The sequence below is a fragment of the Danaus plexippus genome, chromosome 5 (genome assembly GCF_018135715.1).
Source record: "Danaus plexippus chromosome 5, MEX_DaPlex, whole genome shotgun sequence".
Taxonomy (NCBI): Eukaryota; Metazoa; Arthropoda; class Insecta; order Lepidoptera; family Nymphalidae; genus Danaus; species Danaus plexippus.
The window spans coordinates 4,704,702-4,724,358 of record NC_083539.1 but is presented as its reverse complement, the minus strand read 5'-3'; the positions used below and the strand labels follow the sequence as shown (position 1 = coordinate 4,724,358).

Here is a 19,657-nt window from a genome sequence, read left to right as displayed (position 1 = left end):
TTGTGTTTTGATTGCAAGATTGATAATTGAAAGATATGTTCATGAAAAATGAACAAGCATACAAGTTTACACTTAGTTGTAGTCACTGTTTAGACAAGTAAATGCAGCTATACTTAACTTTATTGTATATATGTCTTTTAAACTTATTTATTTTGACTCTATTCACTTTATGTAAGAAAACCTTGAGGGTAATAATGAAATTAGAAAAACTGAACCCAAATATCCCAAAATGAAGTGTGAATGAAGATTCCATCAGTCCACACTAGAAGAGGACTCGCATAGCAGTCCAAATGTAACAACGAAATCAAGTAAAAAAAACATATTAAAAAAACATTAGCATGTAAGAAAAAACAACAGAAAAATGAAACTAGATATGTGATTAATTAAAAAGGCAATTATCATGGCTAAACAATACGTTAATGTATAAGACAAACCACAACAAAAAAATTGTAGGTACCTACCTGGTAATTACGTAAATAATAAATGAATGTGTTTTTTTTTGTTTTTCTCTTATGAAGGTCACAAATAAAGAAGTGAACTTTTTCTAAGCACTAAGTAAATACCGTAGTCATTAGAAATAAGAACCTCCACACTTTGAAATGTTAAATTTTATTCGTTCGCCGCCAATTCCATCATTTACAGTTGAACCAATCATAGCGCAAGACGTAAAAATTAACCGAACGTTTTTTTTTAAACTGACGTTTTTTTTTTGAATGACTCGTGTCGATCATTTTGATGACATAGTGTTAATTTAAAAGTAAATTTTCCAATAAAAACATTGTTTTCAATCGAAAAATGTGTTCGGTTTAGGTTGCTTTAAATATGGTCTTCATACATGCACGGCAGAGACGTGCACAGTATATTCTGCTAGTGTCGTGTAAAATGGAGGAGACACGATCCAGGATTACTGATGTCACAATTAGGAACTTTGTTAGTAGACCTAACAACCACAACATAAAATTTTGTTGGGCGTTAATAAATGGGCACCTCCGTAATTCTTTGAAATAATCATAATTTGTTATTAATATTCTTTAAAAAATAAAATAATTACATTTAGGTCAATTAATGATTGTAGGGTCCTAATTATTTAACAATACCAAATAACTGAAAGTTCTGCCGTATTTTTTTTCTATGAATTTGGCGTGCTGGGGCCATGTGAGAGATCAAAAATGCAATGTAACAAGGAAACATTATTTTATTTTTCACTTAAGTTCATACGCCTAACTATAAATAAGTACATATATTGTCAGTTGTATATATAATATAGAATTACAATTTTTGCCGAAAACACATTTTTGATTGCTCATTATAAATTATTAAATTAGTATAAATTATTGTTATTAAAACTATGTATGATAAAAAAGTAGCCTATTAACATAACTAAACAAAATTTAAATATTAATCCAATTATTTTAAGGACAAATGTTAAATAATATGAAATTTTAAGTACCAAGAAATATCAAAGAATTTTATGTATATGTATAGTTATAATATAATTTATTTATACAAAATCACAGTGGAATAGCCTTAAAACTGCTGAAATGACACAATGGAATTTGAAAACAAATATGACAATAATATTCAATATACATATATCACAAATATCACAGCATACCATTACAATAGACTTTTTTTTCTAGAAAAATTCTTTATTTTTTTTTAAGTAGATGATAAATATAATTAAAATTGTAAATATAAATTATTTAATGATATATTTTAAATTCGTTTTAATGTCATATTACAAATTAATTTACTTACGTCAGAATTGACAGTTTACATGAGCCGTCAACAAATGAAAGGCCGTAATTTATCCTATTTCAACTAAATACATCACAGTTTACTTGTACACAGCATGCTTTCTGTAAATCCCATTTCTATTTGCGATTGATTTATGCTTTCCATGCCTTGATTAGTTTCCGTTTTTGTTTTATTTTTTTCTTCCTCAAAAGCTTTATTATCTATACCATTTTTCTCTTCCTCTTTACCTGTTTCGTTTTCCTTTGTAGGTTGTTGAGGACCACGCTTTTTATAATCCAAGTACAGCCATCTTTAAAATTTTAAATAATTTTAGATCAAATTAAATAAATTGGTTGCTATTTCACAATACCAATTAAATAGTTTGTTAAGTTCAAGAAGAAACTTAGTTAAATAAGAAATAAAGCAAACTAAACAACATTTGCCTTCAAAAGGATTACGATATAAATGGTAAATGATGACATTCTAAAATATACTTACAAAAATATAAGTACAGCGGGTACAGTAAGACCTCCTCCTAACAAGAAGAAGGCACCTGGGAAGGTTTTTATAGTAGCTGTATATACAGTTGTATACATAGGTGCGTACACCAAAGGCATCATCGCTTCAGCTACACCGAAGAATGAATTCGTTTTGCCTATAAAAAACATATAAAATTTTGCACGAACGTGTTAATTGTTAAATAAAAATGAATTCGTTTTCCTATATTATTAGATTAGCGTGTTCATATTTATTAGAAACTTACCCAGCTCGTCTTTTTCGACAAGCTTAGAAACCATCGACCTCATAGCGATGAACGATGTACCGTTGAATATCTCAATTAACGGTGCTGAAACAATTTAAATAAATAATAACCACGTTCTTTCTTTACATCGTGCATAAAAAAGTATATGACATAGGAACTTTACTTTTCTTGATATTCAAACATTTCAAGTAACTAAATCAACTTTCAGTTTACTTTTTAAATTTGAATAAGACATTATGTAAAGTTTCTATTTATTGTTTTTATTATTCGTCCAATATTGTAAGCGTCTATTTAGTTTTTAGTGAAATATAATATGTTTTTGTCTGAAGCTTCCATTACATATTTGTAAACTTAATGATTTATTACTTTGGATGTGGGTATGAAAAACTATTTAAAAGTCAAGATCGCGACCCGTTTTCTTCGGGTTGTGAAGTGATTGTATTTTTTTTTGTTTATATGCATAAGAAGCAAAGGAAGTCATAGATGATGACTACATGCTTTGCATTCATTTAATTGTCTGGACAAAGCAAATACAAAATTCCCGTTACTAAAATGTAAAATGTTGGATTACCAACCGATATAAATTTGCCATGTCGTCGTAGAGAAAGCATACATGAAACCAGACAAAATTTTGCTAGTGCATGATATTATTCCAATGACTGCATCATCAAATTTCAACAAGTGACTGAACACGCCCACGGAGAAAAGTGTACCTGAATGAGAAATCTAAAGTTAACAGACAATATAACAAAATAATAAATATAAATGACGAGTACATACGACTACTTGAGAAAAACATTGTTTTTGCGGTTTGAGTTACAAAAGTTTTGCCAATTTACTCGTACTATAATTAAATTATTTGTATTAGTAAAACTATAAAATGTTAAAGGACGAGCAACAACACAGATTGTTATAAATAAGCACAAGGAAAAATCTTTGTAAAATATCAGAATGTCAATTTAGATCTTAATTCTAAATCACTACTTTGAAAACCTACAAACCAAATCTGTTTAAACCTTATTATCAAGTGGTAGTAATGAATTGTAAAGAAAATAGTATTTGTGCGGGTAATGACATTCATACATACCAACTAGAGAAGTGCACATTGCATAAGTAGAAAACATACTAAAATCCACTTCATTCCAGTTGAACCGGTATCTCGTAAACAAGTACATGACAGACATCTCGCCTAAAAATAATAATAACACATAATTATACATTACCATAGTAATAATTAGTATCGCTGTCTTCAAACGTTGACGATATAACGACTCCAGTTTAAAGAGGACTATCCGAATGTAAAATTAAAAAAATAAACACAATTATAATTCATAAAATAGTTCTTTTCGGAATCCTAAAATTATGTTAAAAAATATTACTTCAGACGACCTTACAATTCGTATTGTTGGAGACAATCTCGCCCGAGAATTAGGTGTTTGATTTTAGCAATTGGCATTTTAATATAATCTTGAAATTATTTGAACTAAACAATATTCGAAACAAAATACATTTTATTCGAATAGGGACGAATAAAATTAAACCGTCGAAATACACACGAATGTAACAGCAAATATTTAGTTTAGAAGAGGTTAGGGACCTGTTTCAGTTAATAAAATATCCAATATTGAAGATATTCCACATATAAATAAATAAAACTATTTCTCTTTTGAATTGTGCTGACCTACAAAATGCCTATTTTATGAAACCATTCTATCCTATTTGTTTCTATATAAAAGTATAACGATTTTGATCACTTTGTAAAGACGAAAATATAGATTTCTATCCATGTTTATCAAGTTTATATACATATATATCTGACTGATATAAAGTTGCCATAAGCACATAAATCATGTATAAACAGCTTAAGAACATTGACTTCTTTAAAAACTACTCTTAACAAGTATCATTTAATATATATAAACCTGTATTTTTTTTCCGCTCATTCAACGACACTTTCCTAAGAGCATATCTGTCGATATAATATTAAGGCCCTTACAATATTCTTATGTTAAACATTTTTTTTCTAAATTATTTTTAAATTTTATAATTCTTAAATGTATCTGCAATTGTGTAGCTGAAGATAATTGACTGAAAATCTTTGAAACGTGGCCAAAACGAACTTGATGTATTTATGACATAAAATACAAATCGATCGATGGCAATCTTTAGTGCAATGAGGACAAATGTCACTCATCATTAGCCAATAGAAAGCGTGTTGTGTGTTTTAGATAAGGTTTAATAGCTAGATGACTATAAATTTTCCTCCGAAAAAAGAATAAAAAGGCAAATTTTGTAATCACGTGGCCATTAGCGTAAACCAATTACAACGTGATTATGAAGAAAAAATTCAATCAAATATTTTATAAAGTACACTGGATGATTAATTAGTGTATTTCTATATATACACTAAACCATAAGCAATTGTTTTTAAAAATTACGTAAACTTCCACCGGCATAGGTAAATATCGTAACTCTATTAAACTCATATTTTGTTCTAGCTGGGAGTTTTTTGTTTCTATTTTTCTGACTTCGTTTGAATCATATATTTTATATGGGACATGAATATTAAGTGTCAATAAAAAGAACAATTATACTCACCATAAATAGGACCAATAACAACACAAAGAACAATGACCAACATGATAACTCTCAATCGACGGTTGTTTGGTCCGCGTTTAAACGCTACCATCATTGTATCTTTGACGTAACGCATGTCAAAGAAATCACGAAGCCATTCACAACAGTTATTGCTTGGTTTCTGTAAATATACAAATTATTTAAGCATTCAAAATTAAACCTACAATTTCAAGGAACATAAAAATCAGCCAAACTTTTATAATTTTAATCAACATGCGAGTCATAAACATATACAAAACGAATTATTATAAAAGTTATAAAATTAAAATTAAGCAACATAATAAGTGAGGATATAATCTCATTGTAATAATCAAATAAACATATGAAAGAAAATCAATAACGTGGCTCTTCTACCTTATGTGGTAAATATATATGGAGTACCTAATATTTTAAATACGAACCGTTAATTTTCACTGCTTCATTTAAATTGTTAAAAAGTTCTCTTTACTAATTTTCGAAGTTTTTCCAATTTTTATGAAAAAACTATAATTATTTATAAAATAAATAAATCATTTATATTAAATCTAAGAAAAAAACTATTGCTGATTTATTAAAGTTATGTCCTTGTAATAATAATTAATTTTAATGTGTGTTAAATGGTTAAAAAATTCATCACATTATATTTGTTTCGGTATTTAATTTAATTCTATTCCATATAATTTAATTATAAAATTTTTAATATTTTAATCTTTAACCCTGGTATAAATGTAACAACCTATTAAAACAGCGTAAAATTAGATAAAACTATTTTAATTTGCAAGCACTTTTTTGTTTAATTGTCAGTAGCAGTTTTTTTTTGTATCATCATTAATAAAATATGTTTTTTTTTCAAAGCTATATTACATAACTTGAACGAGAGAAACTAACGCTCACTTCATATTATTCCTAAACGTTTTCAAAGATTGCGATATAATTTAATCACTGTTATTTTAGCATTGATTTCAAACCCTGCATATACGACGTCGAATTGTAGTGATGTAAAATATTATCATAAAAAAATTGCGAAATAATTTGAAACTTTTATGTTATGGGCTATTTAAACTTTTTGTAATATCTGAATATATTAATAACATTGTCTTAATAATACTAGATATCGAACGCATGAATTTTAATATGATATTAAATAAAACGCTACCTTATTATTTACATAAACATTTCTGAAATGAGACAAAAATGAATTTCTTAATACATAACCTACCTACCTACATAAACCTATAAATTCTAAGTAATTACTATAAACTTCATCTGAAACATTTGTTTTAATAATTATGTAAGAGAGATGCAAACGTCATAAACTAACTAGAAGACAATGAGTTAGCAAAAATAAAAAAGGCATATTGATGAAATGAATAGTCTTAACTCAAATTACTATTAGGCATTTCTTTAATTGATAAGCCACTGATCATGTGGGCTGCTATTAATCAATAAAATAAGACATAAGGTGATCGGAACTAATGATCTCGGATTATTCATTTGTTAAATATTTTATTACGATAATATAAATTCTAAGCATATAACGTTCTGCCTTTGTAGCGAGAAGAACAATACTTCTAGGTTTTTTAATAACATTTAAAAATGAAACATCCATGAAATATGAGGATTTTTCTTAGTTTTACAAAAATTTAAAATAAGTTATATAAGTATTCTTATCGACATTGCCTGAAGTAGATAATCACACAGATCGCTGATAAGCTCGATAATATTAAATGTTAATAGTTCATTAATTCATTGCAATATATTGACTTGTAGAGCGTAACGTAACGCGACCTTCCTTTCAAGCGATAGTGACATCTTAGTAGGCCAAGTTGGTGGTCATTTTTTATTGTTACGCTTGAATTGAGTTAGTCATTGAACTTGTAACCTGTTACGTAAACTGAAGAGGCGTCAATGGCAAATTATTTTCCTTATTTAGCAGTAATGAATTTACTTGTTTTAAATTTTTGTGCTGTGAGCAATCACGTTATTTGAGTGTTAAAAGAATTTGAATTATTTTATATCATCATATTCTTTTCGATGGCCATAACGCAAATGGAGTGATATTAATCTTTGCAGTACGTCCCATACATAAGCGCAAACTGTTAAAAAATATTAGGCCTTTTACCGTTACCGAACCGTTACCGTTAGCGAACTCTATTCTAATTTAGTTGTTTTAATAAAAACCTATTTGATTATGATATGATTGAACGATACTTTTATGTATCTGTATTTAAAATTAAAATAGCTTTTGTAAAAAGGAAATAAAATTGACTAATCTAGAACAATTTATTCTGATCACATTAAGTGGTTAATTATGATTGTATAATTGTGTTGCTGGAATCATTGTTTACATCTCTCGTATTCCTTTATACGATGCAATTTTGCAAAGAAAATTCAGAATTAACGTTAAAATTTATTACAATAAAACATTGTATGAATTAGAGACAAATAAACATTGAATATTATCGTACTGGCATAATTTTTTAGTGTAATCGAATCGATCAGAAACACTCCCATTCGTAAAGTAAATAAGTTATTTGAAAAAATTCATAATTTTATAATTATTATTGTAGGTTTCAGAAAAATAGGTTCAACTTACCACTATTAGATCGGTCCTTTTAACTTCTTTTATCCTATAATATCCGTATAAGAAGCTCAAGACATATAACGAGGCACTTATAGAAAATACACCATATAAACCTATTTTTCGCACTAAAATTCCACTAAGCGCTGCACCAACTGGTACTCCCAAAGAGTAAAATAGATTCACTATTCCAATACGTAGTGTTCTTTGCTCCTCTGTTGTAACATCAGCTATGTAACTAAAAACTCCCATGAACATAGTAAACCAGCCTCCAGTTAGAGCAGGAAATATGGCTTCTGTGACAGCAGCCACCTCAACGGGCAATTCATAAAAGAAATGCGTGTTTATTATCAGCCCTATACTGGTCAAAAATTCACCGACAATTGGCAAAAGCATACAAAACTTTCTTTGTCCAACTCTATCGCTGTAGGCTCCTAGAAATATTAATACGCCGCATGGTAAAAATGATTGCAGTACGGTTTTCCATCCTGCCACAGATGCTACTAACGTCTGCACAGCTTCTTCTTCCAATGTGTAATTCACTGTTTCTCTTTTTGTTAAAGCATCGCATACATGATGATCAAACTTTAAGTTTACTCTACAGGCCTTTTCTAAATATAGATTTTGTGTTGCTAGTGCTGCTAGTACAGATGGCATAACATAACAGGCTAATATTGGTTCAACCGTTATTAATGATATCATGCGTTTGAATTTTTGAAAAACGTTCAGTCCATCGAAACTGTTGACATCTTCTTGCTCTTTCTTCACGTTTGTACCCTTTGAATCTTTGCATGAAGTATTCTTGTACAAATCATCTTTAGCGATAACTACATTACCTCCATTTATGACGTAAAAATTTTCCTGAGAATGATTGTTATCTTTACCATTCTTTGTACTTTCAATAGCCATAATTACGCTTGCAATTGTAATCTGAAACAAGAAACACATATTTCAGCCAATTATATCATATATTTTATTAAGATAAGGTATCTCAGCGTTGATGGGTATGATTAATTACAAAATATTATATACATACAAATATCCCTACTAAATAATATTATAAATGCGAAAGTAACTCTGTCTGTCTGTCTGTCTGTCTGTTACTCAATCACGCCTAAACTACTGAAACAATTTGCACGAAATTTGGTATGGAGATATTTTGATACCCGAGAAAGGACATAGGCTACTTTTTACCCCGGGAAAATGACGCATTTCCATGAGAAAATACAGGTGGGCCGAAATTGGGTAACGAGATAGTTTGAGACTTAAAAAAGAATATGAGTTACTTTTGACCGCAGGAAAACAACGCATTCCCATGGGAAAAATTACTTTTCTGGCCAAGGAAGGAAAAACAAAAAACATCGTATATAAAAATGTATTGCAGTAACCTATCTTCTTCTCAAAATGTATTAACCAAACCTAACCTATGACAATCACACTTAGTATGGCCTCACCCCATCTCGGCACGATTCAAACATACGCACAAAAAAGTACAGCTCAGGTTTTGTTCATACTACTATACAAAAAAACTATCCAATGCGGACGAAGTCACGGGTAAAAGCTATTTAGTACTAATTCTGAAATTTACGCGGACGAAGTCGCGGGCAAAAACTAGTTTACAAATACAATAAAGTTTAGAATTTTTAAAGTTGATTCCGACTTTAGTTTGGATATATCAATGTGTAATAAGCAGACAGAAATCGGCCCATGCATCGGTTTAAGATCTCGTTTGCTAAATTTCATCTTCTACTGTAAACTTTGGTACCTCTGATTGGTAAATGCGTTAATGTTCCTAATACCGGACGTGGTAATCATCTCATGTTTACTGCGTACTTATTGTAATCGTCTGAATGCTAGACAGAATTAACTTTACACGGACGCAATGGTTTTTATCGTCCTGCATTATCATTGTTTCCAGCAGAGTCACGGAATAAAAGAATTTCGTGTATTTACCTATATTTTTAAACACATTTATGACAATGTATGTATGTACTTAATAACACACAAACTAGATAAGACACGAATTTTTAAAATGTTTACTTAAACTTATGTGAACGTATAATATTTAATGAACTCATCAATTGATTTTACAATAATTAGGTTTACATAAAAGTTAGAAATAAAATTATTAAAATTTTAGAATTAAAATTTTAGAATTAAAATTTTAGAATGGAAATATTATGTAGCGGTAAAACTTGAATATCTATATATATATAGCGCTAATACAGATTTGCAGTTGATTACGTTGCGTATATGATCTTTGTCAATGAAAAATATAAGAAACCTGACGATTGAGTTGTTAATTTAAGGGTGTACAATAAAGAGCATTCTTATTATTATTAAGATGAGTAAGATCTCCATAAGAAACTATTCCAACCTCGCAATTTGTTTATCATTGAGATAGCTATTAACTATAAATTTTAAAAAGATTATGTATCAAAGCGGATATAAACATTAAACGGCGAACCTTGAGGACATCTCTACAATGCGAGCTAACAAAAACTTGTATAGGTACAGCGGCATCATCAGATCGACCTCGTCTAGCCGATTCCGTGTTCCTTATCAAGGATTATTAAAGGAAATACATAACATATATTTGTTTTATTTAATTGTAAGCAAAATACATTTTAATGTAACATTCATGGCTAAAATCGAGCATGACAGAAATAATTAATTGGCAATATAATAGTCTTGAAATAGTATAGTAAATCATTACTTTCATTTATAATTAAGATACCTTATTAAAAATAGCATTTGTTAATAACATAACATTATAATAATGAGAATAATATAATTGTTAATATTTATTAAGTTTACCGGATTTTATTTTTACATAGAAACTACATTTACGTAAGAGGTTTATTATTTTATTTGAATTATATTGAAATTATATTCCAAATTTACAATAAATAATGGATTAGGTATATCAGTATGTTTCTTAAATTCAAAGTATTAAGAATATTATATAGCAAACATAAGCAAGACCTTATTTGGTATAATTCAAGAGCATTATATCAGATGTTAAGTTCAGAACAAGAAAAGACTTTGACCCATAAACATAGATAATAGAAAAATATATAAATCTAACATTTATTGAGAATAACGGTTATATAAAATGTCAGCAATTGTAATAAGAATTAATGTACTTTTATTAATTATGAATTCCATATTTCTATTGAGAGTTTTCTTACAATTTGTAAAAACAAAATAATGTTCAACTATTATATAGTTTTTAAGGCCAGTGAATTAAAGATGACAACTAAGAGCAGGCAGTCGACAGTCTTCGCCGTGAATGCCGTTTTTTTACATGTTGATCATCTGTCAATCGCCTAATCGATTAATTCAAAATTAATCACTTATATGAATCCACCAGGGTGATATATGATATTGGTCTCAATATTTATAAATTCTGTCATTTGACATCTCATTATATTTTATTTTTGTTTATTAAGCTGTTATGAATTTGATTTTCAAACTGTTATAGACATCAAAGGTACCTTTGCCTTCCATACCTGCTTTCCAACGTCAAAAGTAAAGTATTTTACGTTAAAAATTTCTTGTTGATTGATCGTATTAGAAGGATGTGAGTACTTAATGATAAACATAGTTCATTCGAAAATAATATTAGTAAAAAGTTTAAGGCATTTATTCTTATAAATAGAATATTGTATAACTGTTGAAGTATTTTATAAGTATTTCTTTTAATATGATAAGGCACTTTTAACGTATCGATTTGAATTAAGCGAATACTAAGAATAGCTCAAGAACATGATTTTTAAGATTTGACGCAGCGAATAAGATGTCTAGTGGATGTGTTTTGATGTAAAACAGTTAATACCCTTAAAAAACTTAAAATCATTCATCATAGCTTAGTTTTAAAAAACGTTTTGACTAAATGTTTATTGACAAAAACAAAAATGACAATGGAAGCAAAAAATATTCTCACAATTAAAAGAACAAAAAGTTCTTTCATTAAATTGTAACAAGAATGATTTCCTGTTTATGTGATTTTTTTTATATTTCTATTAATTTTTACTATATACATATATATATGTACTTATGTATATATGATATACATGTACATTCCAGATTTGATGCAAGTGTAATGAGATTGTTGTATGAATTAAAGAGGAATAAGATGTTTTATCTCTGCCTCCTAAAACTATTTGATTCAGTAGCTGTCATTTTATTTCACTTTACGTATGTTTCATAAATATATATAATATATATAAATAAGATAAGAAGTTTATTTCCTTGGTATATATATTATGTAATTTGCTTTTAATTTTTGTACATTTTTTATTATGTAGCTAGCTGGAAGATTAAAGACATCCCAAAGTGTTTACTTTCAACAATATTTTTCTGAATTAATCTATGGTATTAATTATATATCTGCAGCTAATTTTAGATATATGTTAATAAATATATATAAAAAAAACTTGAAATAAAAATAAGCTCTATAACATAATTCCATATACCATGCAGATTTGGCACTGTGTTATCTTTTATCGTGTTGCAAATTCAGCTTGCAAAAAATAAGATGTATTCATTCCCTTCACTCGGTGTCTGAAGTCGCTAACCTTGCGGCCTTGTCACACATATTTGATTACAGTAATAAATAATAATATATCAATAAATATGTTTTTATATTTATTTGTGATACATGTATTTAATACAATTTGAATATTCGTTTCTTTAACGTTCTGATTTTAGTAAAGTTAACAGTTATAGTGGTATAGTTACCAGCTTACTAGCTGTGATCTTGTTTTTCCTCACTGTCATCATTATCTTATACTAGACTATAATGTATATATTTTATTTCTTTTTTATTCATATTTGTTTTTATTAACTAAATTATTTTTTTTTACAAATATACAAATTATTTTCCTAAACGTCTTATTATTTAAAAGTAGCGAAAGTATTAACATAATAAAGACTTGTAAATTATAATTAATTTACCTCAATATAAGTAAAAATTTATTTTACAATTGATAATTTAGTAACTCTTTGTTTTAACTACACATTAAATATTAAACCGACTTCATGCTACACTAAATGTTTAATTTTTCTTTCTACGACGTTATCCAGGTCAAATCGTTTTAATATAATCTGTTTAAGCATTAAATTGTTGATACTTTTCAAAACGGATGCAGACTTATGCGAATATTTAGTGAAACCATTAACATCCTTTTTAAAATATTTTGAGTCAACAACGTACACAATATGACAAACGTAGGTACTCCAATAAACACAATACAAAGACAAATCTAAGAAATGTTATTTTATTTTATATTGAAATGTCATACAAATAACAATTAAAGAATTGCTGTTTGTTTTTAATCATCCAAACGCTGATCCGAAAAATGTAAACATTGAATTACTAACAGACTCGAACCGTGTAGTCTTATTGATTCAAACAAAGATATTTTCAAAACAACCAGCATTGTTCTATTACAAAATAGAAGTATAAGAATTCTTTGTATATTGTATTAAACGATACAAATTATAAATACCTTAACCCCATAAAGATAACCTTAATTTAATATACACAAAGCTATTTATTGTAACTTCGACATGTATAAAGGCATAGTTAGGATTAGGATGAAAATAAATGTTCTTTATTTCCAAAAAGTGGTAAAATTTTTATGTAATAATTCTATGTATATAATATATAAGCACAACATTTTCCACGTGTGTAGGTTAAGAATCCCGATTTCACCAGTGAAACCTGTACGTATGTATGTACATATAGAGAAATATAGATTAGTAGTTCGGTTCAATACCAACAGGTAGTGCTTCTTTTAAATTCCTTATAAGATCCCTATTCCAATAACATAAATAGAAAAACATTCTTCTTTCACTTTAGTAAATGCGTTAATTATATCAAAATAAGTCTAACGCATTTAATTTATACTTATGGTAAAAAAAAGTCGGGGAAAAATTTCACAGATTCCCTTTAAAATTTTAAGTGGTATGTGAAGTACATCATATTATAGTAGTATTAAAGATAATATAAGAAAATATTATATGACAAGTTCCAAAATGGCCGAATATTATAAAGTATTATTTACTTCGATAAAATTTTTCACATGTAAGAATAACAAAAAAAAATGTAATATAACAATTAGTTAACCGTTGGAGTGTGAACCAAAACAGTACAAGGAAAATCCCTTTCAAAAAAATCATAATTAAATGTAGAGATTTTTTATTTAAATCAACTGAAACAAAAGCCATTTGGATGACAGTCAAATATATAAAAATACATACATACATAATTATGACTGTTACAACATAACTCGAAAAGTAAACTATGTATAAAAATTTTGTTGAATTTTGTTCAGTTAGTCACAAGCTACGGAAACTTACGCGATAACAACACATACGGTCATGTTTCATATAAAAATTTTCTTAACAATCTTATAGAAAAATCGCAAATCTTGGGTTATTTTACACTGAATCGGTGCTTAAAAACTAAACCTTTGAAAATAATATAGATTTTTTTTACTTTATTTAAGGACATTTTATCTCTATATTTTTGTTACAATACGAGTATATAATATAAAAATATTTTGTTTAACAGCACACGACGGAGGATAATAAAGTTTTAAGGACAATAAAACATATTTCATGAATCTCATTATTGGTTTAGCGGTAGTTAAAATTTGTTTCAATACCTCTGTAGTAGAATGTGATAACACAATTTAACACCCGGCATACGTATTAGTAATAGTGATTGGAATTTTTAAAGCTCATGTTATGAACGAATGATTGAAGGCTAAAATTTATTTGTATGCCAATATTACATCTTGAACTAGTTAAAGTTCATTGACGGATTTAGCAAATTTAGGCTACCATTAAATATGAACCTTCCTTTCACTTAGGATGATATAGCTTTTTAAAGTTCTCTCATTACGTTATAGTTTCAAAACAAATCATCATCGTGTATAAAATAATTACAAAAAATTACACACGATAGAAAATTAGCGACTTGATATTAATCTGTTTAAAATATATGTAAAGAACATATATTCTGATACATACATACATTCACAAAAACAGCATTTTTGAAATTGGAATTGTACTCGATAAATAGAATAGTAATGTAAAGAGGAAGCTGTTTAAACAAAATCCTTTAAAAGATATATAAGAAACATTAATACCTTGACTTTAAGGACTGAAAGTTGTCATTTAATTTATTTAAAGATCAAATCATATATGCCTTTGTTACACGTCAAGGAAAGGACCAGCAGGAACTGGTTTCAATTATTTCGTCGCTTTAAAATTAAAAGAAACAACATTGTTTATTTTTTTACAAACCCTTTTTAACTGAGAAAATTATTAATTTTTCGTCTTAATTTCTCGATGATTATAGCAAAGGATACTTTCTATTGATTTTGAGAAAGATATTAGCTCTAATTATGTAGTAATTTTTGTCAGCTTTCTACGAATTCGAGAATAAAAACAAAATCCTTATGATAGGCGTTCAATTTTACTTGTTTTAGTTTTATTGGTTGGAATGTTCTACTTTTTTATGTGTTAAGATACCTTGCTAACGTTATATAATAATTTATTTATGTAACACGTGTTATTAAAATTACATATTATGTTTTATAGCGTTATGATTGTGTGTATTAAGAAATCAATAACCAAAGAATGACACTCGGTGTCGCATTTTTAATATTAACGAAATCCAAAAATAACTTTTTGTTTTTAAAGATTTTTTTAACAAGAAACTTGCGACATTCGAAATAAAATATACCCTTGTTTTTGGACCAATTTTTGTTTTTGGAGTAAATGGTGTATAAGATATGAGTACATTTTATTCTCGAACATAAAAATGTGTCCAGTTGTTTATTTAATAATAAGCATACAATTAAAATATATAATAATTATTTTTTGCTATCATTACACAATTATAATAACCTAAGTAAATGAAAAGCCGTTCAAAAATTTTAGCAAAAATGTATTAAAGTTCGTAGCGAGCAAATACTGTATAAATATAAATTATATGATTTTTTTTATATCATTTTGAGTAATATTAAACAAATTTAAGAAATTATGCTAAAATTATCTGTTGTATGACCGTGTCATTTGATGTGTATTTACAAAATAATACGTTGTTTCCTTTGATACATATTTTCGTTGTTGAATTGCCCTTACTTCACAATTATCTTTTATAAAGTATAGGATAATTACTTTATACATACGTAGAGTTGGGCAACAATGGAATGACAGGGTTTCCAAGGTCATGAAAATACCATTACAGAATGATAACATCGCCTTATGGTTCTTAATATTTTCCGTTAAAGCATGTCGTTAAAATTACACAACCTTTGCACTTAATATACTTTGTACATTATAATTTAACATTATAACAGTCATTTATGAAATTGCTACATACAATTCAGAAGTAAGTAAATTTCATATTAATCATAAAAATGTATGTAAAATATCTAACAATCCGTGTAATAATCAGTAAGAATAATGTTTTAATAATAATTTAAGTAAATTTAGTTATCATCGTATTTATATGTAGGAGTTTCTTTTATTTTATACAAAATATCCAAAACAACTTTAACTGACTTAAATAATTCATTTAAATAACTAAAAACAAGCGTACTATAAGGACAAATAGCAATATTTCAAATTAAGAACTTTTTTAAAATTGTAGTTATAAACAGTTGGAGAAAAATTTGATCCTTTGCTTAATATTTAAACTAATTTTTCTTCCATGCTCATTAGATTAATATACATCTTATCTAAATTTTAAATATAATAATCAGCACTATTATTTATTTATTAGCCATCATTAGATAAAAAAATTATTGAGTTATTAAGTCTATTGTAAAGTGTGTTATAAAAGTCACAACAGTAATCGTACGAAATCAGATCTGCTCATATTGTAAATGATGTAGGTGTTTATTAATTTGCTTGATTAATTTGGCAGCTGTACATTACTTTCAACAGGATGTTATCTAAATTCGATTAAACCGGTGTACTGTAATATTGTTCAATTTAATTTCCGTATTCTGGTAGGATGACAAAAACGTTGCTACAAATAAAAAGCAACACCCATGACGTCGTTCGCGGTTGGCTGAATGCAATTAATTTCTGATTAAACTTAACAATATGGATTCAGCGTAACGAGATGCTATAACAAAAATAATGATAATTAATTATCCGTAGGTCGTCCGCAAAATGTGATAATTTCATTGTTGTCATCTTTGTTATAATTTTCAAAATAGTCATAAATCAGGTTTAATTTTTTTTTTAAATTATACATTTCAGTTTCTAACATTTTTTACATTGTAGAATACAACTAGTTTCATGCCTGATCAACATCAATCGAATGGGGATCGTGAAATGTTTATAACTATATGCAGTAATATTTAATTTATCTATTTATAGATTTGAAAGGTTCTCGATTGAAAACGATCGCTTATTTCAGACGAAGGTTGATTTGTCTTCGTCCTTTATTTATTATGCAAAATATTTCAGTTATCAAGGCTTCAAAATAATTTTGTTTACCTTTTATTTGAATTTTAATGTTATGATTATAAATCACTTTTCATGTTAAGTGTTTTTAAAAAGAATATTTAATTTCAAATTAAAATGGGTACGATACGCAAATGTACGTAAAAATAATTTCAATTTCTTTTTTTGCTATGCGTTATTGGTTCTTTAATTAATTTTGCTTTCATTTCGATAATGCTTAAGTAAATATTATTTCTAAATTTTTCTATCACAAAAAAATAAGGTTGTATAAAGAGAGGAAGTCGCTCAACAACCGTTGTGCCACTTTTCTATTATTTTTATTGTATTGCTTAACACTCTACGCAAAATAAATAATAAAAGAAAATGAGTTATAACTTTTTGTATTCCAAAATTTCTCACTTGACATTTTCATTTTAAATTTAATTTAATAAACTAACTAAACTAAACTAACAAGACTACTTGGCTATAAACTATTATTCAATACACAAATTAAAATATTTTGCACTTACATAAATTATTCACGACCAAGTTTTCATCACTGTACACTTAATCAGGGACGTTTTATAATGTTCTTATAATTTATTTACTCCAAGCGCTTTATGAAACGGTCACAAAATATAAATTCGATTTTCGAATCCGCGCGAATCGCGAGTTACGTACGTTAGCCGCAGTTCGTAACTATCGGATGATTGCAAAGAGTTCGCACCGGCTTAACTATTTCTACAGATCGGTTTTTAGCGAATTTCCGCACTGTCGCCATATTATTTGCTTCACCATTTGCATGTTGTGTTTACCTTCAAATTTTTAGGTAAAGAACAACGATTGAGCACTATCCAAGCGGTCACGTAAATTTAATCCAAATCTTAAAAAAAAAATTTTAACAGTAATAATATATTTCATGGTAAAAACATCTTTTACATTAAAAAAATGTCAATCAGGTAAAAAAAACGTAAACAGTAATAGCGATCTCTATTTGTCAATTCCTAAACATATCTGGACACTAACTTTTTGTAAGCATACCCATAATTCATGGAAAAAACATTTTTTACATTTAAAAAATGTCAGTAAAGTGTTACAAAAACTTAAGAAAAATATCTTAGAATACAAAATACACAGTTTTCCTTTTTTAACCTGTCTTTATTTGTCTATCTTTTATCACATTTCATGGAGATTTCCATCACACTAAGATTCATTTTGAGCTATATTTACTATTTGTCACACTTTGTACTATTTTGTCGTTGTAGTTAAAATAAGTTGTAAAAAAAATATGGTGAATAAAGATTTATTCACCATAATTTTTTTCTGTCAATCATATATCAGTCAGTTATCAGTCTATCAAATATGTCTTTTTACATATTTACTACATAATAAAATAAAATAGTACGAATCTTTGTATATTATATCATGTACATTGAATATTTTTTGAAAAATAGGATGCGGGCGGTAAAAAATTTAAGCATATTTGTCTATTAATTATCAGATAAACATAACTATTGAACATATTTTCCTGCTTACTGAAATTTGCTGAAGCAATATTTTAAATATCAATTAATTGATAAAGTTTGGACAAGCAACGTGAAGGGTACAGAAGTGTAACAGCAACGGTCACTAATATTTAAAGTAATTTTTTTTTTTTCATGAAATCAACGACTCGTATAATACGTTAACCCATGTAAAACAAAATGAGCCTGCTATATTAATATTTTAATATATACAACTGAACCTATCAAAGTTGATAAAGATTAAATTTTCTATAGAAGATTTTCCCAAGCAGCAGTCATAATAAATACATACATATATGTATTGTAACTTGGTATGGTCTCATTTAATTTAATCAAAACATCCAGTTTCTCGAATACAGAAACTAAGTTTAGGTACGATAGAATAGAATGAAAACAGTCGGTGCAATTTCATATATATTTTTTATTTTCATGTAAAAATTAGTTTAAAAGAGATATTTTTATTTTATAATAAAAGCGTTATTGCTTGTTAAGATGTATTCAAAGATATCATAGAGAGAAATTGTGAGAAACTTAGTAAAACGTTGTTAGAAGTATGTTGATGGTTTTCTAAAGTGTAAAAGAATCACATATCATATAATCACATATTTATAATATCTGACCTCAAAAGATGCAAAACAGATACATAGAGGCCGACACGTAATAAACCGTTATTTTAAATATAAAGTACGCATTGTTTTGTTATAAATTTAGTTTGCATGACACTGACATACATGTTGTCTATGACGTGTATGAAGTTATTAATCCAAATCTATTGTTATAAAAAATATAAATTTAATTCAATAATTTATTCAACTAACTCAAAAGTATAAATTAGTTTTATTACATTTGACACATACATGATTTTATTTTACTTCTTTAAATATTTTAAATTTTCTTTCTTCTCACTTTTTATTGTACCTACACAACGCATTCTTATCTACTTTCCTCTATGAAAAGGGTTCC

The 19,657-nt window shown here is 27.5% G+C and overlaps 1 protein-coding gene across 1 annotated transcript; it reads right to left on the bottom strand.

Annotated features, from left to right (window-relative positions):
- Positions 1–1,177: 1,177 nt before the first annotated feature.
- LOC116768889 (lysosomal proton-coupled steroid conjugate and bile acid symporter SLC46A3-like) lies at positions 1,178–17,959 on the bottom strand. The gene is made up of 8 exons (XM_032659761.2): positions 17,702–17,959; positions 7,713–8,627; positions 5,099–5,258; positions 3,588–3,689; positions 3,076–3,213; positions 2,501–2,584; positions 2,236–2,392; positions 1,178–2,047 (listed from the first exon to the last, which is right to left on the bottom strand). The coding sequence occupies exons 2-8, from the start codon at positions 8,604–8,606 to the stop codon at positions 1,831–1,833; spliced, it is 1,752 nt and encodes a 583-aa protein (XP_032515652.2). The 5' UTR covers positions 8,607–8,627; positions 17,702–17,959; the 3' UTR covers positions 1,178–1,830.
- Positions 17,960–19,657: the final 1,698 nt, after the last annotated feature.

Excerpts from the sequence above, each read along its gene's own strand:
- LOC116768889 (XM_032659761.2), bottom strand. The coding sequence starts at position 8,606 with ATGGCTATTGAAAGTACAAAGAATGGTAAAGATAACAATCATTCTCAG. Across the intron at positions 2,585-3,075 it reads GACATGGCAAATTTATATCG|CACCGTTAATTGAGATATTC; the intron begins GTTGGTAATCCA and ends AAATTGTTTCAG. Across the intron at positions 2,048-2,235 it reads CCCGCTGTACTTATATTTTT|ATGGCTGTACTTGGATTATA; the intron begins GTAAGTATATTT and ends AAAATTTTAAAG.